Genomic DNA, 26,168 nt, shown 5'->3' with positions numbered 1-26,168 from the left:
ATATAGTTCAATATTAGTTAAAAACATATGAAATCAATGCACATACTGAATTTAGCCCCATGGTTGTTTGCTTTGAAATACAAATTTGATTACTACAGAGGGAAACAACTGCTACACAACTATAACAATACATTTGCATGAAACTGTAGTGGATCCCAAACACGAAAGTGGCAGAGGTTTCCTAACAAGTTCATGCCTCAATTGAAATCAGAAGGGATTAGTTCATCCCACAATGGTAAAATCGGGGGAAATGTCGTAAATATATAACTAGTAAAATAAATATTTTAGGCCACACTGGACGCGCCATATCAACAAAACAAAGCTACAAACCAAACGCCGCGTAGAGTAGCCTACGTGTTTTGATCTCTGTTGCCTTGCTGTTGAAATAAAAATAAATGCATTATTATAAATACAGTGGAGTATAAAACCTACGCACGGTGTTTACGAATCATGGAAACTTGGCTGCTGGCCACATGCTGACTCAAATTTGCAAATCGAAAGTTGTTTTTACAACAGCGGCGAAACAAAATAGAGGACTTAAGTTTCGTTTTCCAAATTCCACACGTGATGAGAGGGACGGACAACAACATGAGCTGTGCAGCGAAGCCTATAAAAGTGCTCGGGCTGAAAAAGTAGACTACATCCTGGACATTTCAGCAGTTTGGAAAGCTTACATCTTACGAACAGAAGAGATACAGAATGAACACAGGTGCGTATGTTGATAGCAATTCTTCAGTTAGCTTGACGAATATTGTTCGAAATTCTAGATGTACCGCCTATAGATCCAGTAAAGAGAATAAAGTGACTTACATTGCCATGTCTAAATATGTACTAATTTACCAGATTGGACTCCCACGCTGTGGCGTGATACTTTCGACGAAATGTTGGAAGAAGAATTAGAATACAATGACAGCTGGGTTTTTCAGTTCAACTACAGCCTACAAGATAATCTCTCTGAAGAGGAGAGGAGGAGGGGATGGAAGATCTACTGCCATCGTGCCTACGGAAAGTACGTATTCAGCTGTCTTTTCGTGAGAAAACAATGTTCTACAAACTGCGACTGTCATTAACCATCTTCGTTGTATGTATAAACAAGCAGGCAAAAAACAAACAATGAAATAAATATATAAATAACGTCCCTATAAGTGAGGGATCTTATTAAAATACCCTGTGTGTGTGTGTGTGTGTATATATATATATATATTGAAAGTCTAGTCTTTTGTTGACTTAACCTTAATTTTGTGGCAATTCAAACATTTATATGTTAGACATTGTATTGTGAGGGAGGGGAAGTGTGAAGATCAGACGCGACCAAACAGGGGATCTATAAGTTACCGAAGGGCACTCCAGTACCCACTAAGTTTCGTGAGAGACGAAATAAGGGGGTGCTATACTCCTAAGGGACGTATCCCAAATAATTAATAATAAACCCCTAAACGGGTAACTGAGGAAGGAGTATTAAAAAAAAGGAACAGGGAAACGAGAATTAAAGAACAAACGACTTCAAACCGAAGCTGAGAACAAGAAAATGTCTTTTCACAAACAAACAGAAGACGTTCTGAGGCCAACTAAAACCAGGGGGAAAACTGGTTAGTAAGAAGCGGAAAGATTTGTGCCACGAAGGTGACACAGTCACCCCTAAAAACCGCCAACCTCAGAATCTGGACAAATTCCGTCCTAATACCTTTCTCCCAAAAAAAAACAAAACTGAAGTCTGAATTCCTTGGTTCATAAAATACTTGTACCTTGCTCAGAAAAGAGCCAGGGAACTGGCTAGAGCAAAACACGTTACACTCAAGCACCGTTCCACTGCCTACTGACGCTTTAAATACCCAGCCACAGGTGTGGCTGGTAATCAGCGGAAGATGTGAGCAGCCAACAGGTGAAACAGATCACCATGGTAATCCTGCAGGAATGCAAGGAATGTTAGGGCAGGAACAATCATCCCACAGGAACCAAAAATAATGATTAGCCGAGCGGCTAACCTGCGAGCTCGAAACTAATCGTCCCCAAACACCAAAAGAACGATTAGCCGAGTGGCTAATCTGAATGCTAACAACTGAGCCGGTGCAGACACGGAAAAATGATCTACCCTGCACAGAAACCGTGACATGTATGTGTCCCCCCTGACTCCTGCATTGGTGGTGTATTTCCTTAGTCCTTAATCAGGGGTAGACTGCTAGAGATGCTTCTAGAGAGGTTTCTGGATTTATTCTTTCCTGGCTTGATTTAACTGCTTGATTGATTATTACGAGACTAAGGCTGAATATTCAGTCTGAATGGTGCCATGCTGCACATCCCAAGCTTATAGTCATCTGTATTCAATAGCCTATTGAATCTAATTGTTGAGTTCATTATATTGTTGCTCGTTGTAGTTACCTCCAAAAAAGCCATTTTTGGTCAGTCACACAAATATTGCGCTGTCACTTTTGTCAGCAAATCAATGATGGAACACTGTCACCATGTGGTTCAAATGCAGTCCCGTATGTTTTCAGTTGATTAATGGAAATACAACAAAATACAAAGACTGAACAATCGCCTTCTTGGCCTCTTATCTCAGATTTAGGTGTGGTAACTGTTCCAAAGATTGGCCATCGGCCCGGGTTACTCTTCTCTTCCACTACCGCCTGCGCAGCGAGGCAGCCCGGGGGACGGTGATCATGCGACCCTTCGGACAGGCGTGCCGGGGCTGCAGTGGGAACTTTGAGCTCCCAGGGTTCTCCACGGCGGAAGTAGAGAAGGTCCTGCTCAAGCTGATTGGCAAGATCAAGAAGAACTGCTACGGTGAAGAGGAAGAGGACAACAGCGATTCCTGCTCCCCTGAGAAAGTGCGGACGAAGCCGCATGAGAGTTCGCTGTGTGAGGCCTGTAGTCAGGGGATCTGCTGTGTGGAAGACTAGTTTCCACAGAGCCTAGTCTAGGAACTGGGAAAGGAAACATGATTACCTCAGGAGCCCCAACAGGCAACATGAGGTGCTCAACTGGTTACCTGAGACAAATAATTTCAAAATGGTTTTTTGTTTTTTTTATCGATGACAGAAAAAATGCACTTTACGCAATATATATTTAACCAACGTAATATGGAAGAACATATTTTGTCTAATAATATGTTTGGAACCATATATATATATATATACATATGTGGAGGTGTAGCAGGGCGGTATGGTTATGGCTCTGGGCGGAGATAAGGGGGGAGGAAATGAGATAATCAGCGTTAACCATAATCTGCCTGCAGTGCCATCGCAGTCTCTGAGAGGAGACTCACATGAGAGAGAGAGAGAGAGACAGAGAGAGAGAGACAGATGGCGTGAGGGCTAGGAGCTTTTTGCAGGGGTGATTAATGAAAACTCATGTGCATCTCACAACTCTTTGGAGTGATATTGTGTATACGCGTTAGTGTACTTTTTATCTTTTTTAATGGTACTTTTGATATGATATTTTTGAATACTAATGATCTAAATTATTGTTGCAATGCTTGAGGCTCATAAAAATGTTGCCAGAATTGTTTATTTGTTGAGATAATTGCTTTTAATAAAATACTTTTGTATTATTTTGAGAAATGTTTGTCATTTATGAGAAACAATGCTTTACGCAATTTAAGGTCTTTAAGAAAAATTCAAGTTATCTTCCTTATGTTGCTGTTAATACAAAACTTTCTCATTATTTTATATGTTAAATGACTAGATAAATACATTTTAATGTCAACTTGTAGTGTTACTAGCTTGCTGAGAACACATGGAACGTTTGTACTCTCTTGTCAAATAACAAACAAAAAATGTATTACGGAAGTTTGGTGTTTTAGCGCTGAGCCCCTCAGTGTCCCGGGTCAGTGCCTCCCCCCTCAGCACCTGCAGTCGGTCCCAGCTGCAGCACTGCAGTCTCTGTGCAGTCTGACCGAGGGAGGTTTTTGTACGGCTCTGTATCACTGTGTGAACACATAGCCACTGTGGTAACTCTGACAGTAATAATCTCCTGCATCTTCAGCCTGGACTCCAGTGATTTTCAATGTAAACTGAGTCCCAGATCCACTCCCACTGAAACGATCAGGAATCCCAGACTGGCGACTCGTGGCATAATAAATCAGAAGTTTAGGAGCCTGACCAGGTTTCTGCAGGTACCAGCTGAGTCTGCCACCACTGCTGTCAGTGTAAACACTCTGACTGGCTGTACAGCTGATAGAGACAGTGTCTCCCAGCTGAACAGACTGAGCTGCTGGAGACTGAGTCAGAACTACATCTGCAATTGAATCTGAAAAAAAAATGGAAATGGATGTCAATGCACATTTTAATTTAGTAATTTGCAGTATTCTGGTAAATTTGATTACTCTATAATGGCAGCTTGCTTCAAAACAGTTGTTTTGTGAAAAGAAAAAACAAAAATGTGAACTATAACTAAAACCTCAAGTTAAAATAGTTATTTCTTTCTCACCCTGTACAAGGAGTCCCAGCATCACCAGCAGTAGAACGACCAACATCATTATAGTGCTGCCTGTGTCAGTGTCTGTGAAAGGACTGGACAGTCACTGATCAGTACTGGAGGTCTTAAAGTGTGTGGAGCAGGGAGGTAGGACAGGTATGCAAAGCCCCTTCCTCTATACAAATCCTGTCACATACAGTTAGAGGAGCTCTGATGTGTGAACAGCAGTGGGTCTGTAGAGGGCTGGGACACCTGCTCTTTTCACTGCTGTTTTTCCCCAGTCAAGCATTTGAAAGTCAATATTACTGATTCTGACTGTGCTGTATGATTATAATGTTTGATTATGGGTGTGTAACTAGTGAAAACAGGCTAAATATGAGGTATAATTGTGAAATATGTGGTTAATTAATTTAAACATTGTGTGCACTGATGACAAGTTCATTACAAGACATCAAACAGTCTGGGATATCAGTCAGGCTCAAGGAATTATTCATTCACAGTATATCCATATGGAATCAATGAAAAGTTGAATACTTTATTACTGTGAAAGTTTCCTGATTTAATTCAGAAGACCTTCTCACCCTGTATTTAATGCAGTTTTATTTTGACAACTAGCACTGAACATTTTTGTTTTTAAATACAGGAAATACTAAGTTGATCTTGGTAAATGTAATACATGTTTTAAACAAAGATTTATCCTCATTTTTGTCCTAAACAGTAATTCCTCCATCCATACTGGAAAGCTCAGAAACTCCTGCTCTTCCCCATGTGCAGCCAGCAGCCACTAATTTTCCTTTAGCTCTCAGCCAGCTGAGCAGCACAGCCACTGAAACTGGGAGCTCACATTGTGCAGCTGGTACAGGCAGACTGCAGGCAAACAGTCAACCAGAGGAATCACTTTGTCCTCAGTGAGAAAGGGACAACTGAGCTGAATGAGTCCCTCCCTCCCTCCTGTGGTGACCTCACAGATAATGACATATTCCCTTCTACACAGCGGCTCACAGGATTGGTCAGCAGTGCCTATCAGACTGTAGTTTGTGCTCTTTTATTATGGTGTTAGAGGATCAGATCAGAAGCAGCAGTGGAGCTCTCTGATTGGTCAGGGTGTGTAGCAGCAGTCTGTGCAAGGTGTGCTGGGAGAGCTCTGGACTGAGTGATTCCACTGTGCTGGACTGCCTGCTGTTCACTGCTGATACATGCTGTGATATCTTCGTTTAAACTTTTAAAGAATGAACTCATTTGGAAATGTGATATTTTATGTGAGAGCACTGCTTCAGAACAACATATGTCTATTGGCCAGGGAGAGATTATAAAGCAAAGTAACCGGAAATTCTTCAACATTGTATTCCTAATTAAAAGTTTTGATACACTGAAATTGAAACATATGATAATTATTTAGATTTGAGAGTATAAACATTTTTATAATTTACCATTGCTCAGTGTTCCAGATCAGTGGCTCCCCCCTCAGCACCTGCAGTAGGTCCCAGCTGCAGCAGTGCAGTCTCTGTGCAGTCTGACTGAGGGAGGTTTTTGTACGGCTCTGTATCACTGTGTGAACGGGTAGCTGCTGCACTGCTGACAGTAATAATCTCCTGCATCTTCAGCCTGGACTCCAGTGATTTTCAGTGTAAACTGAGTCCCAGATCCACTCCCACTGAAACGATCAGGAATCCCAGACTCGCGACTTGTGGCATCATAAATCAGAAGTTTAGGAGCCTGACCAGGTTTCTGCAGGTACCAGTTTAGACAAGTGCCCACACTCTGACTGGCTGTACAGCTGATAGAGACAGTGTTTCCCAACTGAACAGACCGAGCTGCTGGATCCTGAGTCAGCACTTTATCTGCTTTTGATTCTGAAACACAAAACATGGAAATGGATGTCAATGCATATTAATATTTTCAAACAATGTGCTCAATTCTGGTACATTTGACTATATTATGATGGCAACTTGTGTGAAAAAAGGTTTCTTGCGAAAAGAGACACAGAAATGTGAACTACAAGAAAAATCTCAAGGTAAAATGGATCCATCTTTCTCACCCTGTACAAGGAGTCCCAGCATCACCAGCAGTAGAACGTTTGACATCATCATAATGCTGCCTGTGTCAGTGTCTGTGAAAGGACTGGACAGTGACTGATCAGTCCTGGGGGTCTTAAAGTGTGTAGAGCAGTGAAGCAGGACAGACATGCAAAGCCCCTTCCTCTATACAAATCCTGTCACACAGTTAGAGGAGCTCTGATGTGTGAACAGCAGTGGGTCTGTAGAGGGCTGGGACACGTGCACTATTCACTGCTATTTTCATCCAGACAGCATATTTATAGTATGCGTTAAGTGAATTACTTTTTTAAATTAGATTGCACTTTTATAGATCCATAATATGTCACGGGTGACAGCATACTGACTAATATGCCAGAAAATGTGTATTTAATAAATATCTGTGTTGTTTGTTCTGATAGACGTTTCAGTACCAGAAATAAAACATTCTGTGACATCATGCATGCACAGGAAAAGATTCAAATGTGGTATATCCTTGTCAAAAGAATATGTACTAAAACACTGTTATAGTGAGCTTTTCCTCTTGTCATTATGAGCCGGTCCTTCCTCATATTTAACACTATAGTTTTCAGATGATTATAATGAGATTATTTGTGTTATCAGAGGGAATACTGTGCTAACTGTAGAAGGGAACTCTCTACTTCACTCTCTACTGCTATGTTCTCCAGTGTAGCAGTGGAACGTCCATTATTATTTCACCATTTATTTATTTATTTATTTTTCTATCTGAGGTCATATTTATTGAGTCATGCCTTCCACCTTCTATGCGCAGTTTATCAATGTCCTCCATCACTTTGTGAGAGCACAGATAAACTGCATCTCCCATAATGCACATTCTCCCAGGAACCACTTGCTTTCCCCCACTGCAGATCACTTACTTACATGTACAGGGGGAGAGAACATCCTGTGCAGCTTATATAGTCAGACTACTCCATTGTGGGTCTGCTTCACACTGCACTGGTTAGGTCTAAGTGTAATACCAGCCTGGGTTTTTTCACAAAGCAGGGTTACTGAGTTAGCTGGGTAACTGTGCTGAGTATAACCCAAAACAGCTCTTTTTACTTCAGACCATGTGCCATATGTTGGATGGTTCTGGGTTTTACTCAGTGCACTTATCCAGCTAACTCAGTAATCCTGCTTCATGAAACAGGGCCCTGTAGTTTCCTCCCCCTCATTATACTGTAGTACTTTTATATCAGAAGCAAAACAGCACTCTCTGTCTCTGCCCTGTGGTCACACAGTGTAATGGCAGCTTGTGCCATGTATGGAGGTTCAACCCATAGTGGTGTGCTCTACAGCCACAGAATGCTGATTACTTGAAATTTTGGAAGGAATCACAAGGTCAATCCTGCATTACTTATTCAAATTTGGCCAAAATTATACTTAAATGAGTCTTCAGTAAGCATGAAAATTCCACCCATTGTAAATCATGACGATACTTTTGAACAATGCTTTTGCTCACACCTGCATCCATGCAAATGAATGAGCGAGATTTCCTATGATGTATCAGTTTTATCACAACCAAGCGTGAAAGTGAAGTCAGTGCTGAAGTTGGAGCTGAGTTTGGAGTTTGGGAAAGAGCAGGAGGAACACTGCTGGGGGGTGTGAGAGCCACTCTCATCACTGAATGCCCTGTAGCCGGTAGCTCATTGGTATTCCGTATTAATTTCCAAAGATGCTGTGCAACTACAGGACATGAATTATCCTAGAATGTTTCTGGGTCTCATCATCATCATTAAGGTAACATTGACCAGTGTCCAAAAAATCTGTTTAGATCCATAATTATAATTTACCCCTGGAAAAACCTCAAATACGTACAAACTTTACATTCAAGATATTTCACTTGTGTGTTGAGTCCCACCTCTCGTCCAGGAAATGTAATTGAATTGCAATTCACCACTCCAGTTTTTTGTTAAATCGGTGCATCTTTTCCTTGTGTTTACAAAGTGCTGATATCTCAAGTGTATAAGTGCCAGTATCTCAAGTGTATTCATTCAATGAAAAGCTAATATAATTAAAACGGATCTTAAAAGGAAGATTTTGGATGTGCTCACATTTGGAGAAATTGTATTAAATATTTAAAAAATGAGCGTTATTAATGCACAAAACAGCTCAGAATTTGAGCAGAGCCCTTCAGTGTCACAGATCAGTGCCTCCCCCCTCAGCACCTGCAGTAGGTCCCAGCTGCAGCAGTGCAGTCTCTGTGCAGTCTGACTGAGGGAGGTTTTTGTATGGCTCTGTATCACTGTGTCGGCGAGCTATATCCCTGCTGACAGTAATAATCTCCTGCATCTTCAGCCTGGACTCCAGTGATTTTCAGTGTAAACTGAGTCCCAGATCCACTCCCACTGAAACGATCAGGAATCCCAGACTGGCGAGTAGTGGCACTATAGATCAGAAGTTTAGGAGCCTGACCAGGTTTCTGCTGGTACCAGTGGAGGTAGCTGCTGGAAACACTCTGACTGGTTGTACAGCTGATAGAGACAGTGACTCCCAGCTGAACTGACTGAGCTGCTGGAGACTGAGTCAGAACTATATCTGCCATTGATTCTGAAAAACAAAACATTGAAATGGATGTCAATACATGTTACTATTCAAACAATTTGCTGAAATCTGTTTATTTGGACTAGGCTATAATGTCAACTTTTGTGAAATCATTTATTTTGTGAAAAGTGAACAATGATAATGTTATCTATAACCAATATCTGAAATTAATGTGGATCTATCATTCTCACCCTGTACAAGGAGTCCCAGCGTTACCAGCAGTAGAAAGTTTGACATCATCATAATGCTGCCTGTGTCAGTGTCTGTGAAAGGACTGGACAGTCACTGATCAGTACTGAGGGTCTTAAAGAGTGTGGAGCAGTGAGGCAGGACAGGTATGCAAAGCCCCCTCCTCTATACAAATCCTGTCACACACAGTTAGAGGAGCTCCGATGTGTGAACAGCAGTTGGTCTGTAGAGGGCTGGGACACATACACTATTCACTGATGTTTTTACCCAGTCAAGTATTTGAAAGTAAATATTACTGATTCTGACTGCATGATTATTGATGTGTAACCAGTGAAGACTGGCTGAATACGAGGTATAATTGAGAAATATATGGTTAATAAATGTAGATATTGTGTGCACTGATGACAGGTTCATTACAAGAGATCAAACAGTCAGGGACATCAGTCAGACACAGTGAATTATTCATTTGCTGTATATCTATACAGAATCAATGAAAAGTGAAATACTGTATTGCAGTGAATGTTTCCTGATTTCCAGACACGTGCTCTATTCACTGCTGTTTTTATCTCTCGTGAGGCAGGGATTGGATGCCCCGCCCAGCTTCCATCTCTCTCTCTCTCTCTCTCTCTCTCTCTCTCTCTCTCTCTCTCTCTCTCTCGTCACCTCTCCCGATCCCCAGTGTGTGCAGGACCATGGACAGCAGCCGCTGGCCAGAGTAGATCAGCCCAGTCAAGGCCCTGGAGCTACAGCAACTATCCCACACCTGGGAGCAGCCTGTCTTCCAGGAGCGGCTCCAGCTGCAGCACATAGAGGCTCCCCACCGCCAGATAAAAGGTCCACTGCCCAGATCCTGGTGACTTCACTCTGGGACTTCTTCACTAGTGCTGTATGATCGTCCCCACAGATGCTGACCCAAGCCTGTGAGACAAGCCCAGCTGAGCACACACAGAGTCAAGGAATACACAGAGGTCTTATTGCTTACTTTAACGGACTGGGATCTCTCAGTGACACAAGATTAAAACTTCAACTTTCACATCAGTCTTATTATCCTTGGTATAGAACTGGCACTGATCAAGACAAAACTCTAAATTAACTTAAAGTGGCCATTGTATCAAGAATATTTTCTGTTTAAGTTGTGTTCAAAATGAGGTCTGAGTAAGACTAAGAAAAATTCAAATTAAAAAAGGTTGAATGAATACCTGTATGGCTGTCCATGGCACTGAATTCCTCTGGGATTCGACGATAGCAGGAAACTATGACGCTTTCCAAAGAGGAGGTGAACAGCGCTCCTCTGCTCATCTCGCGCTACTACACCTGTCACAGTCACATCATTTATCATTTCACCTGAATCGAAGAGCATTTGTCACAGAATGTATTTTGAAACATATTTAATATTGATGACTCGTACACCGAAACGACTTTCGTTGATGAGCTTTCATAACATCATCTTCGTTGTCGTTCCACGATTCTCCAGCAGGGGACTTCCTAAGGCTACACAGGTCTGACGGATCAACAGTGTGCACAACAGGCAGGTTTTTGTATAGCCAGTTAATCAGACTGAATCACTGTGGTGGACTTTCGGTGGCGGGACCAAACTGGAAGTCGGCAGTAAGTGGCTATACAAACAAGGCTTTTCAACATTTTCCACAGAAATATTAGAAGATTCTATCTGTTTTAATACATTCATTTTACATTACGTTTCTGCGGGTTGTTTGCATTTTACATTCCACATTCTATTTTCTGCCGGCTGAATCAGCCGTCGAGCTAGAAATAAAATAAAAGATATGCATGTGAAAAGCTCAAAAGAGTACTATACATTTTCACATACAAATCCAAGTACATGCAACATTTTTTTTACAAGCGAATCGTTGATACATTTGAAAAGCTGCGTGAAGTAGTAAAGAATGGAAAAGCCAACGGTCGGCTGTGTCTCTAGAGTGAGAGGTTTTTGTACGGCGCGTGAATGAGTCTGTATCACTGTGGTACACTTTCGGTGGCGGCACGAAACTGTCAGTTGGACGTAAGTAATTCTCTTCCACATCCCTCACTGTCGATGTTTTTGCCTTCTTTTTTAAATATGCTGTAATTTTCCGACGTTCGATGTCGTGAATCAAAATTGTAATTCTGGAGATGCGTGAATGAAAAACAGAAATGTTAGTCAAATGATGTCAAATACTTTTTATTCTAGGACATTTTGACTTCAGGCAGTTTGTCTTTATCGTAGACCTGTTGATGTTTAGATGACCGACCTGCAATAACTTTCTATTTTGCGCTCGAGAGTAACTAAATTAAATTGCATTGGCTCCTTTGCCGTCGGCAGGATCACTCTGTACGAGCATGTATTTTATGGCACAGTCTGCAAAACGACAATCTCTTTCTCAGTAATGTAGAATAAAATAGTGTTGTCCACCTAACCCTAATGTAAAAAATTTAAATGATTTAATCAGAGTTATTTATTTTTCACACTTGAAAATGAAATTGGATCATAGCCTACTTCATACACTTCGTCGTTTGTGTTGGTTATGAAATCCGATCGTTTTATTCATTCAAATTTTATTTTAATGTTTATTTGCGATCGCATTATTATATTACGAATGTTGTTACATTACAGACTTATGTTCTGATGTCATAACATTCTCTAGTCTACAGTATATTATGTTTATAGATTTATATATATATATATTATGTTTATAGATTTTTTTTTTAAAGCGAGGAATTTCCAATGCAATGAAAATATTTACCAAATGCTTTTGATAACTTGATGTAAAAGTTTTATGAAAATTGTTTCTTGCTGCCGGAGTGCGTGTTCAGTTCATATACGTGAGGGAACACAACGGGAACCTGGTGGTTCATTCTATATGTTTTCAGCGTGAATATCATTATGTATCATTCTTTTGCAAGACGTTCTGCGTATTGTATTGGGTCTATGGTGGGCTACTGAAATAATCGACAGTTCAAGCTGCAAAAGTGGAGTAAATTGAAAGTGCTGCACTAGAAGCAGTTCTGGTTGTGATGAAGAATTTTATCATTACTAGTACTACCGTCACAATCTGATAATAATGGAATGCATGCAGACAGAACCTTTAATAATGCCAATGTACTTTATATTGTAGAATATAAAGCAAATGCAAGTAAAGTCTATTCAGACATTCCAAATAAGTTGTAAGTGATAACTTCTGTATGACATTTCACGTCTCAGTCTCATTTTAACGACAGAATGATTGACACATGGGGGTGGAGGGGGGGGGGGGGGGTGGTGTCCACTGTCTGACCTCACTGTTTCTGACCTGTCTCCCAGGTGACACAGTCCCCGCCCTGACAGTCCTGCCCCCCTCCAGTGTGGAGGTGAAGCAGGGGAAGGCCACACTGGTGTGTCTGGCCAACAAGGGCTTCCCGTCAGACTGGACTCTGCGCTGGAAAGTGGACGGTACCAGTAGGAGCTCGGGCGTGGCCGGGAGCGCCGGGGTCCTGGGGAAGGATGGCCTGTACAGCTGGAGCAGCTCCCTGACTCTCAGTGCGGATGACTGGATGAAGGCGGGGTCACTGACCTGTGAGGCCACAAAGGGCTCCCAGGCTGCCCCCCCTCAGACACTGAGGAGAGCTGACTGTGCTGAGTAGGGCGGGTGCAGGCCCAGCTCACACACTCTGATCACACTGTGTTTACCCTGCTCTGCTCTCAGCCTCTCTGCTCCTTACTGCTGCACACTGAGCTGGGCCTGTGTGTGAATCCTTCCTCCAGCCTGAGCTGTCACTGCTAATGTCTCACATGTGCTCTGCTTGTGTCCTCAACAAATATGCATACCTGCCTTCTTATTTGTGTTTGTGTGATTTTGGCAATAGCTGTTAGATAAAAGTCATTGAAATAATAAAGATTCTTTGAAAAGTTATTGTTTAACTGGCTGTTATTATAAAAAATATACTTTTGTGCTCCTGTTTTTTGTGTGCAAAACCTATAGTGATTCCACCAAGAGGCCAGCCCTCACTCTGATGAAATCACAGTTACGTTCTTGCCACTGAAAATACTTTTGCAATACTCCCAAAAATTCAAATAAGATAATAACAATAAAACTTTTAAAATGTGTTAATTGAAAAAGTATATATATATATTATTTATTGGGTCAGTGGTTTAATTCTAAATATATTTGTACAGTATATTTGACACAAATGTATTGAGAACCCACTAAGAAATATTACGTGAGTTTTCTTTTCATGGAAAATACAATTATAATTAATTACGAAATTACTATATACGGGAGGGGCAGGAGGGGCAGTCCCAGCTCTGGAGGCCTGCTGAGAGGAGCAGTGATGTGTGACCGTGCTCAGTGCAGTTCTGTGCAGCAGGATGTGTGCTCTGCTCACACTAACCCCCTGGGGATGGCCCAGACACCTGGCCACAGTGCTGCTCTATTCCCAGATTGAGTCAGTCCCACTGAGGGACAGCAGAACCAGCCTGCCCCGCCCTGCATATGCAAATCTGAGTTTCACCCCAACAGCTTGCAGTTTCTCAGCCCAAAATACCCCAGCACTGAGACAGCTGTTTGAGCATGAGGAGGTGGAGGAATCATTCTGTAGTGAGGTGAGAAAGGCGTGTTAAGCCTGCCTTAGCAGAGTATAAGATTTGGGATTGCAAAGCTGAGTGATATAATTTTCATAATTTATAATCCTTATTTCATCTATACTGGAACATGTTGTGAAATTACATAACACCAAGCATGACATCATAGCTGAAGATCTATAAATACAATATAATCAATGAATTCAACATTACATTCAAGCGAAAGGGCCTTTTTAAAAGCAATAAAGCAAAACGATAGTTTAAATTTAAACACAAAAATGATTTACACCGAAATGGATTAATTCTATGCTATATTAAATAATAAAGGAAAAGTGTGTAAAATATTCTTACGTTAATTTAATGATTACGTTTTCCATCAGCATTTTACATTGTTCAAAGCTTGCACATAAAATATCATATTCATTATATTAATATGTCATCGGCATGTCATGGAGTTCCGTATTTTTCGTTTTAGTGTTTCAATAATGCTTTTACAGTAAATGAGAATTTTAATCCTATATGCTCCACTGCTCAAATATGCATGAGCATTGCATATTGAAATGGCCTGTTGAGGATGCTGGTTTGAGTACAGTATACATCCTCTGCTTTTGTGTCTGCTCAGAGACAGCAGGGCTCAGTCCGAATTCAGTCTCCTAACTACTGTGTCGACTAAGCATATCCAACTATAATGATAATAAGCAAGTGTACTGATTCAGACACAGCCTTGGTGATCATTGCTACTTGTGAAATGATACTCTGTGTGTTTCCTGTGATGTTGTGGTACAGTAGTGTGTGTGGTTCAGCAGAAGCTTGCTATGGGTTCTGTGTGTGACACAGAGCAGCTCCTCTTCAGCACAGAGAGGCATACATTCAGGGCTGAAGCTCATTGTCCCCCCCTACTGGTCTGCTGGCAATTTGTCCCAGACCCGTGACTCCCCCCTCAGCACCTGCAGTAGGTCCCAGCTGCAGCAGTGCAGTCTCTGTGCAGTCTGACTGAGGGAGGTTTTTGTACGACTCTGTATCACTGTGTGAGCGGGAAGCTGCTGTAATGCTGACAGTAATAATCTCCTACATCTTCTGCTTTTACTCCAGTGATTTTCAGTGTAAACTGAGTCCCAGATCCACTCCCACTGAAACGATCAGGAATCCCAGACTGGCGACTCGTGGCAGCATAAATCAGAAGTTTAGGAGCCTGACCAGGTTTCTGCAGGTACCAGCTGAGCGAGCTGCCCACACTCTGACTGGCTGTACAGCTGATAGAAACAGTGTTTCCCAGCTGAACAGACTGAGCTGATTGAGACTGAGTCAGACGTACATATGCCATTGATTCTGAAAAAAAAAACATGGAAATGGATGCCAATGCACAATGATAAATGCCGATTAATATTTGAAATCAAAACAATATTCTGATTAATTTGACAAGATAACAATCACAACTCTTGTAAAAAGATTAATGTCTTTAAAAGTAAGAATAGAAACTGTGAACTATGACTAAAATCAAGTAAAAAATGGATCCATCTTTCTTACCTTGTACCAGGAGTCCCAGCATCACCAGCAGTAGAAAATTTGACATCATCATAATGCTGCCTGTGTCAGTGTCTGTAAAAGGGGCTGGACAGTCACTGATCAGTACTGGAGGTCTTAAAGTGTGTGGAGCACTGAGACAGGATAGGTATGCAAAGCCCCTTCCTCTATTCAAATCCTGTCACACACAGTTAGAGGAGCTCTGATGTGTGAACAGCAGTGGGTCTATAGAAGGCTGCTGTTTTTATCTTGTTAAATGTTTAAATGTCAGTCTTATTTTTTGTGGCATTGTAATGTATGATTTTAGACAAATAACTGGTGAAAAATGGCTTGCTGAATATGTCTCAACATTGTATAAAATATGTGTTGAATAAATTCACATTGCGTGTTATTATTGCAGTTTCTTTATGGGAGATCAGAAAGTCATGGACATCAGTTAGGCATTTTGAATTATTCAGTTGAAGTATATCCATCTGGAATTAATGAAAACTGAAATACAATATTATTTTGAATGTTTCCTGATTTATCTCATTCTCAGTTTTTAAATTGCATAATAAATAATGCTCCCATCAATGCACATTTCATGTTCCTCCTTCATCTTTCAGCGAAATCATTACATTTCTTTCACAAGATTACAGCAGTAACTCAGTGGGTTTACAAAGGGAGTGATGCAGTATTCACTGTCTGTATGGTGTGTGTAAGAGCCCTTATGTGTCCTGTAGTTAAGACATGCAGATCAGTCTCATCTCTTCTGAATAAGGTGAGGCACCCCACTGAGGGTGACTGCTTTACTGGTATTCATGGCTCAGATCTCTACACTGGCAACCAGACTGTCAGAGAATTGAATTCAAAATACTGCTAATTGTCTATAAATCTTGGACCAAAATACATATCAGACCCCCTTTCACCTTACATTCCAGCGAGACCCCTAAGGTCAGCTGGGTCCAGTCTAGTAAACACTCCAAGAGTGAAAACAAAACACGGTGAAGCAGCTTTTAGTCACTCTGCCTCGTGCATCTGGAATAAACTCCCTGAAGAATTCAAACAGGCCCAAACACTAAATATATTCATAACTAGGCTTAAAAACTTCATGTTCTGCAGTTTCTATGACTAATTAAGTTTTATTTATTTGTACTTTTTAATCTATTCTTATTACTCTATTTATCGTTTTTTTAAATTATATATTCACTTATTTGTATTTTCGTACCTATTCTCCCTGATCTGTATTTTTATGCACTTGTAAAGCACTTTCAATTGCCATTGTTGTATGAATTGTGCTATATAAATAAACTTGCCTTGCCTTACCTTGAATATGAGGTATGATTGTTAAATTTGTGTTTAATATATTCATATATTGTATGCTCTGATTGCAGGTTCATTACCCGGAGTTCAGAAAGTCAAGGACACCAGTCAGGTACATGGAATTATTAATTTACAGTCTATGCTATTTTATCCAGACAACATATTTATTGCATGCATGAAGTGAATTATATCTGAAATGAGATTGCACTTTTATAGATCCATAATTGCTCACGGGTGACAGCAGATTGACTAATATTCCAGAAAATGTGTATTTAATAAATGTCTGTGTTGTATGTTCTGATAGACATTTCAGTATCAGAAATAAGAAATTCAGTGACATCATACATGCACAGGAAATGATTCAAATGTTGTATATCCTTCTGGAAAGAATGTGAATTAAAACACTGTTAGAATGACCTTTTCCTTTTGTCGTTATGAGCAGGTCCTTCCTTCATATTTAACACTGTCATTTTCAGATGATTATAATGAGATTCTTTGTTTTATCAGAGGGATTACTGTGCTAACTGTAGAAGGGAACTCTCTACTTCACTCTCTACTGCTATGTTCTCCAGTGCAGCAGTGGAACGTCCATTATTGTTTCATCACTCATTTATTTTTCTTTTTTTAAATGTGAGATCACATTTATGGAGTCATGCATTCCATCTTCCATGTCCATTGTTTCAATGTCCTCATCACTTTGTGAGAGCACAGAGAAACTGCATCTCCCATAATGCACATTCTCCCAGTAACCACTTGCTTTCCCCCACTGCAGATCACTTACTTAGATGTACAGGGGAAGTATACATCCTGTTCAGCTAATATAGACAGACTACTGTATTGTGGGGCTGCTTTAGACTGCACCGGTTAGGTCTAAATGTAATACCAGCCTGGGGTTTTTTTCACAAAGAAGGGTTACTGAGTTAGTTGGGTAACTGTGCTGAGTAAAACCCGGAACAGCTCTAATTACTTCAGACCATGTGCCATATTTTGGATGGTTCTGGGTTTTACTCAGTGCACTTATCCAGCTAACTCAGTAATCCTGCTTTATGAAACAGGTCCCTGTAGTTTCCTCTCCCTTATTATATTGTTGTGCTTTAATATCAGCAGCAAAACAGCACTCTGTCTCCTCTCTGTGGTCACGCAGTGTAATGGCAGCTTGTGCCACGCATAGAAGTTCAACTCACAGTGGTGTCCTCAACAGCCACAGAATGCTGATTACTTGAAAATTTGGAAGGAATCACAAGGTCAGTCCTGCATTACTTATTCAAATTTGGCCATAATTATACTTAAATGAGTCTTCGGTAAGTAAGAAAATTCCTCCTATTGTAAATCATGACGATACTTAAGAAAAAATGCTTTTGCTCACAACCCTCACAACCCTCACATCCATGCAAATGAATGAGCGAGATTTCCTATGATGTATCAGTTTAATCACAACCAAGCGTGAAAGTGAAGACAGTGCTAAAGATGGAGCTGAGTATGGAGTTTGGGAAAGAGCAGGAGGAACACTGCTGGGGGGTGTGAGAGCCACTCTCATCACTGAATGCCCTGTAGCCGGTAGCTCATTGGAATTCCGTATTAATTTCCAAAGATGCTGTGCAACTACAGGACATGAATTATCCTAGAATGTTGCTGGGTCTCATCATCGAAATTAAGGGAACATTGACCAGTGTGCAAAAAATCTATTTCGATCCTTAATTATAATTTGCCCCTGGAAAAACCTCAAATATGTAAAAAATAAAAAAAAAACAAAAAATAAAAAAAAAAACATTACATTCAAGATATTTCATATGTGTGCATTGAGCCCCACCTTTGGTCTAGTAAATGAAATTGAATTGCATTTCACCATTTCTGTCTATTGTTAAATCTGTGCATATTTTCCTTGTGTTTACAAAGTGCAGGTAGGGTCCTCTTTCCTATTTCTGTTTCATAAGAAATTAAGCAAATTGATTCTGACCACTTCCAGTATCTCAAGAGTATACCATCAATGAAGGGTTTATGCTTATAAAATTAATAGATCTTACGATGGAAGTTTTGTATATGCTCACATTAACATTTAGAGAAACTTAAAAATTAGAATATGAGAGTTATAATTGCACAAAACAGCTCAGAATTTGAGCAGAGCCGAATCAGTGCCTCCCCCCTCAGCACCTGCAGTAGGTCCCAGCTGCAGCAGTGCAGTCTCTGTGCAGTCTGCCCGAGGGAGGTTTCTGTACTGTTCTGTTCTGTATCACTGTGTGAGCGGGTAGCTATAACCCTGCTGACAGTAATAATCTCCTGCATCTTCAGCCTGGACTCCAGTGATTTTCAGTGTAAACTGAGTCCCAGATCCACTCCCACTGAAACGATCGGGAATCCCAGACTGGCGAGTTGTGGCACGATAAATCAGAAGTTTAGGAGCCTGACCAGGTTTCTGCTGGTACCAGTGGAGGTAGTTGCCACTGAGAACGCTCTGACTGACTGTACAGCTAATAGAGACAGTGTCCCCCCAGCTGGGCAGAACGAGCTGTTGGATCCTGAGTCAGAACTATATCTGCCATTGATTCTGAAAAACAAAACATGGAAATGGATGTCAAAGCACATTAATATTCTCAAACACTGTGCAATATTCTGGTAAACTGGACATTAATGACAAATGCTGTGAACACAGTTGCATTGTTAAAAGTAAAGAAATAAAATATAGCATGACGAAAATTCAAAGTTAAAATGGATCCGTCAATCTCACCCTGAGCAAAGAGTCCCAGCATCACCAGCAGTAAAATATTTGACATCATCATAATGCTGCCTGTGTCAGTGTCTGTGAAAGGACTGGACAGTCACCGATCAGTACAGGGGGTCTTAAAGTGTGGGGAGCAGTGAGCAAAACGAAAAAATCTCTTTCTCAGACATGTGGAATAAAATAGTGTTGTCCACCTAACACTAAATATAAAAAATTGAAATGATTTAATCAGAGTTATTTATTTTTCACACTTCAAAATGAAATTGGATCATAGCCTACTTGATACACTTTGTCGTTTGTGTTGCTTATGAAATCCGATCGTTTTATTCATTCAGATTTAGTTTATTTTAATGTTTATTTGCGATCGCATTATTATATTAAAAATTGTGTTGCATTACAGACTTATGTTCTGATGTCATAACATTCTCTAGTCTACGGTATATTATGTTTATATTTTTGATTTTTTTTAAAAAGCGAGGAATTTCCAATGCAATGAAAATATTTACCAAATGGGTCATTCTTTTGAAGACTTAATGTAAAAGTTCTATGAAAATAGTTTCTTGCTGTCGGAGTGCGCGTTCAGTTCATACACGTGAAGGAACACAACGGGAACCTGGTGGTTCATTCTATATGTTTTCAGCGTGAATATCATTATGTATCCATTCTTGCAAGACGCTGCGTATTGTATTGGGTCTATGGTAGGCTACTGAAATAATCGACAGTTCAAGCTGCAAAAGTGGAGTAAATTGAAAGTAGTGCACTAGAAGCAGTTCTGGTTGTGATGAAGAATTTTATCATTGTTAAGTACTACCGTCACGATCTGATAATAATGGAATGCATGCAGACAGAACCTTTAATAATGTCAATGTACTTTATATTGTAGAATATGAAGCAAATGGGAATAAAGTCCCTTCAGACATTCCAAATTAGTTGTAAGTGATAACTTCTGTATTACATCTCACGTCTCAGTCTCATTTTAAGGACAGAATGATTGACACGTGGGGGGGGGGGGGGGGGGGGGGATGTCCACTGTCTGACCTCACTGTCTCTGCCCTGTTTCCCAGGTGACACAGTCCCCGCCCTCACAGTCTTGCCCCCCTCCAGTGTGGAGGTGAAGCAGGGGAAGGCCACACTGGTGTGTCTGGCCAACAAGGGCTTCCCGTCAGACTGGACTCTGCGCTGGAAAGTGGACGGTACCAGTAGGAGCTCGGGCGTGGCTGGGAGCGCCGGGGTCCTGGGGAAGGACGGCCTGTACAGCTGGAGCAGCTCCCTGACTCTCAGTGCGGACGACTGGATGAAGGCGGGGTCACTGACCTGTGAGGCCACAAAGGGCTCCCAGGCTGCCCCCCCTCAGACACTGAGGAGAGCTGACTGTGCTGAGTAGGGCGGGTGCAGGCCCAGCTCACACACTCTGATCACAGTGTGTTTACCCTGCTCTGCTCTCAGCCTCTCTGCTCCTTACTGCTGCACACTGAGCTGGGCCTGTGTGTGAATCCTTCCTCCAGCCTGAGCTGTCACTGCTAATGTCTCACATGTGCTCTGCTTGTGTCCTCAACAAATACGCATACCTGCCTTCTTATTTGTGTTTGTGTGATTTTGGCAATAGCTGTTAGATAAAAACCATTGAAATAATAAAGATCCTTTGAAAAGATATTGTTTTACTGCCTGTTATTATAAAAAATAGACATTTGTGCTTCTGGTGTTTTTGTGCAAAATCTGTAGTGATTCCACCAAAAGGCCAGCCCTCACTCTGATGAAATCACAATTATGTTCTTGCCACTGAAATACTTTTGGAATACTCCCAATAATTCAAATAAGATAATAATAATAGAACTTTTTGTGTTAATTGAAATAGAATATATCTTATTTATTGAGTCAGTGGTTTAATTATAAATAGGTTTCCATTCCTGTCTGTACAGTATATTTGACACATAAAATAAAATAAAGCTAAAATTTATTGAGAAACCACTAAGAAATATTACACAAGTTTTCTTTTCATGAAAAATACAATTATAATTAATTACGAAATTACTATATACCAATTTATAGGAGACTCTGACAGAGACCAGATGGAGGTGATGAGCGGTTGTGTGTGAAATAACTGATCTGGAATCAGTTAAGGAGGGGCAGTCCCAGCTCTGGAGGCCTGCTGAGAGGAGCAGTGATGTGTGAGCGTGCTCAGTGCAGTTCTGTGCAGCAGGATGTGTGTTCTGCTTACACTAACCCCCTGGGGACGGCCCAGACACCTGGCCACAGTGCTGCTCTATTCCCAGATTGAGTCAGTCCCACTGAGGGACAGCAGAACCAGCCCCGCCCTGCATATGCAAATCTGAGTTTCACCCCCACAGCTTGCAGTTTCTCAGCCCAAAATACCCCACCACTGAGACAGCTGTTTGAGCATGAGGAGGTAGAGGGCTCATTTTCATAGTTAGCTAAAAATAGGATGTGTGTGTACCTTACGTCTGCCTTAGTGTGAATCTCAGATTAGAGATTTCACATCTGAGGGAACTTGCACCCTTACTTATCTGTGCAAAAAAATAATGTGATACTTAAATTTTAAGTATCGCAATATAAGAAAACTTAAAGTGTCTATAATCATAAATACAGCGAAATCTAAAAATTCAATTGTGCAATCAAGTGAGAAAATATTTTTTAAATGAAGATAAGCAGCCAAGTAATAATTATGCTTTCATTTTAAATGCAATGATGAATAAAGTAAAGAAAAATGCATTCTCAATTCATAAATATTTAAAAAACAACATATTCTTACAAAAATTTGATGATTACAATTTATATTTGTATTTCACATTCTCCAAAGATTGTCGAAAAAATAGTATTTTCTGCATTTTTAAAAATTTTCAGTGACTTCAAGGAGTGTTTTAGTCATTTTGTGTTTCCTTGTCATATCATGGAGTGAAAATTTTAATTGTATCTGTTCCACTTCTCGAATGGATAAAAAGAAGTCTCCATAACTATTAAGTTATGGGTTAAAACATAATTTTGTAGTTAAATAATTGAAATAATATTAAATTAGTCCTGTTCCATGCAGCAGCAGGTAAGACTGCACGCATTTCTTCTCCACTCAGATACTTCTGCTGTTTGGTGCATCAGAGGGGTCTCTTACAGTTGGTGACCTGACACTTGACGGGTATCTGAGGGGTTTTCTTACACTTTTATATATTCCATCCTTCATATTTCCAGATACACAATGCTGCATTTATTCAGCAACCACAAACAGGTTTTGGTAATACTAACCCTGTACTGACTCCATGCCTGAAATATAATGGATGTCTGTGCAATTGAAAACATTAAGCTCAAGGGATATCAATTCAAAATGAATGCATTGATATCTTTTGAGTTTAAAATGATCTAATTTAATAATATGGGAGCTTGTTATGGAATTCTGTCCATGCTGTATCATGCAAAGTTGTGTTTAAATTGAATAACTAACGAGAAAATTTGAAACTTTTTTTTTTTTGAAAAAAAAAGATGATTGTGCCAATCAAAGAAATACTGTCGCAGAAAATAATAAATTCTGCGATTCAGTGCATCGTGGCTGAGATGTCACCAGGATCCCATCTGAACAGAAACACCATTAATTACATAAACTCTAATGTATGTAACTCAAAATACCCTTCAGACAGCAGTTCATTTGAAATCCCACTCATTCCTCCTTTAGGAGAAAGTACACATCCTCTGCTTAGGGTGAACTCCAGGTGATCATTGCTCCTTGTGAGTTGATATACTACGTGTTTCCTGTGATGCTGTGGTACAGTAGTGTGTTTGGTTCAGCAGCAGCTCTGCTATGGGTTCTGTGCATGACACAGAGTAGCTCCTCTTCAGTACAGAGAGGAATAAATTTAGGGCAGAAGCTCATTGTCGCCCCCTACTGGTCCACTGGCAATATGTCCCAGATTAGTGCCTCCCCCCTTAGCACCTGCAGTAGGTCCCAGCTGCAGCAGTGCAGTCTTTGTGCAGTCTGAGTGAGGGAGGTTTTTGTACGGCTCTGTATCACTGTGTGAATATATATTTACTGTTGATGTAGTGAATACTCTGACAGTAATAATCTCCTGCATCTTCAGCCTGGACTCCAGTGATTTTCAGTGTAAACTGAGTCCCAGATCCACTCCCACTGAAACGATCAGGAATCCCAGACTGGCGACTTGTGGCAAGATAAATCAGAAGTTTAGGAGCCTGACCAGGTTTCTGCTGGTACCAGCTGAGGTAGCTGCCACCGAGAACACTCTGACTGACCGTACAGCTAATAGAGACAGTGTCTCCCAGCTGAACAGACCGAGCTGTTGGAGCCTGAGTCAGGACTATATCTGCCATTGATTCTGAAAAAGAAACGGAAATGGATGTCAATGCACATTGTTATTTAGTAATTTGCAGTATTCTGGTAAATTTGGCTCGTCTGTAATGGCAACTTGCTTCAAAACAGTTGTTTTGTGAAAAGAAAAAACAAAAATGTGAACTATAACTAAAACCTCAAGTTAAAATAGTTCTGTCTTTCTCACCTTGTACAAGGAGTCCCAGCATCACCAGCAGTAAAAAGTTTGACATCATCATAATGCTGCCTGTGTCAGTGTCTGTGAAAGGACTGGACAGTCACTGATCAGCACTGGGGGTCTTAAAGTGTGTGGAGCTGTGAGGCAGGACAGGTATGCAAAGCCCCTTCCTCTATACAAATCCTGTCACACACAGTTAGAGGAGCTCTGATGTGTGAACAGCAGTGGGTCTGTAGAGGGCTGGAACACGTGCTGTTTTTACCCTGTTAAATGTTTAAATGTCAGTCTTACTGTTTGTGGCATTGTAATGTATGATTTCAGACAAATAACTGGTGAAAAAAGGCTTGCTGATTATGTCTCAACATTGTATAAAATATGTGTTGAATAAATTCACATTGCATGTTAGTATTGCAGTTTCTTTATGGGAGATCAGAAAGTCAAGGACATCAGTTAGGCGCTTTGAATTATTCAGTTGAAGTATATCCATCTGGAATTAATGAAAACTGAAATACAATATTATTTTGAATGTTTCCTGATTTATCTCATTCTCAGTTTTTAAATTGCATGATAAATAATGCTACATCAATGCACATTTCATGTTCCTCCTTCATCTTTCAGCTATATCATTACATTTCTTTCACAAGATTACAGCAGTAACTCAATGGGTTTACAAAGGGAGTGATGCAGTATTCACTGTCTGTATGGTGTGTGTAAGAGCCCTTATGTGTCCTGTAGTTACACATGCAGATCACCCTCATCTCTTCTGAATAAGGTGAGGTACCCCACTGAGGGTGACTGCTTTACTGGTATTCATGATTTTAATTCTGTGTGAATCAGACATGTTTGCTGGTTTTACATTCCCTCTGTTTGAAAATTCTAGGCACACAATGCTACGTTTGTTCACTGAACTACACATGTTCTGGTTTTGTTAATCCAATACCTAATCCATGCCTGAAATATGATGGATGCATGTGCAACTCCTTCATGTCCCTTAAATTAAAAAAAAAAATCCCCTGTCTAATAACAAGTGACTTTTTCAATGAATTTTATTCATGTTGTTTTGTATGATGTAAGAAAATGCTTAAAGGGTGATAAATAATAATGATATTTGCTATTATTATGCTTCGTAAAATCCGAAGGCAATGCTTTGGAATCACTCATTTGAGTCACAAAATTGCACCATGACCATTTTCACTGATTATTACAAAAATGATGATCAGCGAAATCAAAAACATTATATCTCAGAAAACAGTCAAATCTGAGACTGTGATTTAGTCCAGCACAGCTGTGATGAAACGAGGATTCCACCAGAATAGATGCACCATTAATAATAAATCATCATGAATGAACTGAATACATACTCATAATAGCTTTCTGGAAGCAATTAATTTGAAACCCCACTCATTCCCCCTCTGGGAGAAAGTACACATCCTCTGCATTTGGTGGAACTCAGGAGCAATATGGTGATGATTGCGGCTTGTGAGCCGATATACTCTGTGTTTCCTGTGATGTTGTGGTACAGTAGTGTGTGTGTGTTTCAGCAGCAGCTCTGCTATGGGTTCTGTGTGTGACACAGAGCAGCTCCTCTTCAGTACAGAGAGGTGTGCATTGAGGGTGGTGGATCATTCTCGCCCCCTACAGCCCAGCTGGTAGTGCTGCTGTCCCAGATCAGTGCTTCCCCACTCAGCACCTGCAGTCGGTCCCAGCTGCAGCAGTGCAGTCTCTGTGCAGTCTGACTGAGGGAGGTTTTTGTACGGCTCTGTATCACTGTGTGAACACCCAGCTACTACTGATATAATGAGCACCCTCACAGTAATAATCTCCTGCATCTTCAGCCTGGACTCCAGTGATTTTCAGTGTAAACTGAGTCCCAGATCCACTCCCACTGAAACGATCAGGAATCCCAGACTGGCGACTTGTGGCAGCATAAATCAGAAGTTTAGGAGCCTGACCAGGGTTTTGCAGGTACCAGCTGAGGTAGTAGCCATTGTAAACGCTCTGACTGACTGTACAGCTGATAGAGACAGTGTCTCCCAGCTGAACAGACTGAGCTGCTGGATCCTGAGTCAGAACTATATCTGCCATTGATTCTGAAAAACAAATTATGGAAATGTATCTCAGTGCAAATTACTTTTGTCGAACACTGTATTATTCTGGTCAGTTTTACTAGACTATAATGGCATTGTTGAGAAAACAGTTGTATTGTTAAATGTAAGAAATTGAATGGTAAATCATAACAAAATCCCTAGTTAAAACAGAGTTGTCTATCTCACCTTGTACAAGGAGTCCCAGCATCACCAGCAGAAAAACATTTGACACCTTCATAATGCTGCCTGTGTCAGTGTCTGTGAAAGGAC

General features: G+C 40.6%; 1 protein-coding gene and 8 gene segments (V, D, J or C); 3 read left to right on the top strand and 6 right to left on the bottom strand.

Moving 5' to 3' along the window:
* Positions 1-548: 548 nt before the first annotated feature.
* On the top strand, positions 549-3,550 carry LOC118233490 (receptor-transporting protein 4-like). The gene is made up of 3 exons (XM_035429288.1): positions 549-709; positions 844-1,009; positions 2,561-3,550. The coding sequence occupies exons 1-3, from the start codon at positions 700-702 to the stop codon at positions 2,898-2,900; spliced, it is 516 nt and encodes a 171-aa protein (XP_035285179.1). The 5' UTR covers positions 549-699; the 3' UTR covers positions 2,901-3,550.
* A 372-nt stretch (positions 3,551-3,922) lies between these two features.
* On the bottom strand, positions 3,923-4,558 carry LOC118233633. The segment is given in 2 exon segments: positions 3,923-4,248; positions 4,429-4,558. Coding segments are annotated over 2 exon segments (375 nt in total).
* A 1,403-nt stretch (positions 4,559-5,961) lies between these two features.
* Positions 5,962-6,506, bottom strand: LOC118233536. The segment is given in 2 exon segments: positions 5,962-6,269; positions 6,455-6,506. Coding segments are annotated over 2 exon segments (360 nt in total).
* Positions 6,507-8,712: 2,206 nt separating this feature from the next.
* Positions 8,713-9,282, bottom strand: LOC118233533. The segment is given in 2 exon segments: positions 8,713-9,020; positions 9,206-9,282. Coding segments are annotated over 2 exon segments (360 nt in total).
* A 1,176-nt stretch (positions 9,283-10,458) lies between these two features.
* On the top strand, positions 10,459-13,090 carry LOC118233632. The segment is given in 3 exon segments: positions 10,459-10,479; positions 10,748-10,811; positions 12,502-13,090. Coding segments are annotated over 3 exon segments (405 nt in total).
* A 1,689-nt stretch (positions 13,091-14,779) lies between these two features.
* On the bottom strand, positions 14,780-15,320 carry LOC118233631. The segment is given in 2 exon segments: positions 14,780-15,087; positions 15,286-15,320. Coding segments are annotated over 2 exon segments (330 nt in total).
* A 2,731-nt stretch (positions 15,321-18,051) lies between these two features.
* On the top strand, positions 18,052-20,687 carry LOC118233630. The segment is given in 2 exon segments: positions 18,052-18,061; positions 20,368-20,687. Coding segments are annotated over 2 exon segments (330 nt in total).
* Positions 20,688-22,553: 1,866 nt separating this feature from the next.
* LOC118233629 lies at positions 22,554-23,855 on the bottom strand. The segment is given in 3 exon segments: positions 22,554-22,576; positions 23,362-23,640; positions 23,821-23,855. Coding segments are annotated over 3 exon segments (324 nt in total).
* A 1,619-nt stretch (positions 23,856-25,474) lies between these two features.
* On the bottom strand, positions 25,475-26,120 carry LOC118233541. The segment is given in 2 exon segments: positions 25,475-25,901; positions 26,085-26,120. Coding segments are annotated over 2 exon segments (348 nt in total).
* Between the last annotated feature and the right edge of the window lie 48 nt (positions 26,121-26,168).

This window comes from Anguilla anguilla, chromosome 8, assembly GCF_013347855.1.
Source record: "Anguilla anguilla isolate fAngAng1 chromosome 8, fAngAng1.pri, whole genome shotgun sequence".
In the NCBI taxonomy this organism is placed as follows: domain Eukaryota; kingdom Metazoa; phylum Chordata; class Actinopteri; order Anguilliformes; family Anguillidae; genus Anguilla; species Anguilla anguilla.
This window is presented reverse-complemented; position numbering and strand designations above follow the sequence as displayed.

Coding starts and splice junctions, on each gene's coding strand:
- LOC118233490 (XM_035429288.1), top strand. Junction 1,010..2,560: donor TGCCATCGTGCCTACGGAAA/GTACGTATTCAG, acceptor CTCTTATCTCAG/ATTTAGGTGTGGTAACTGTT.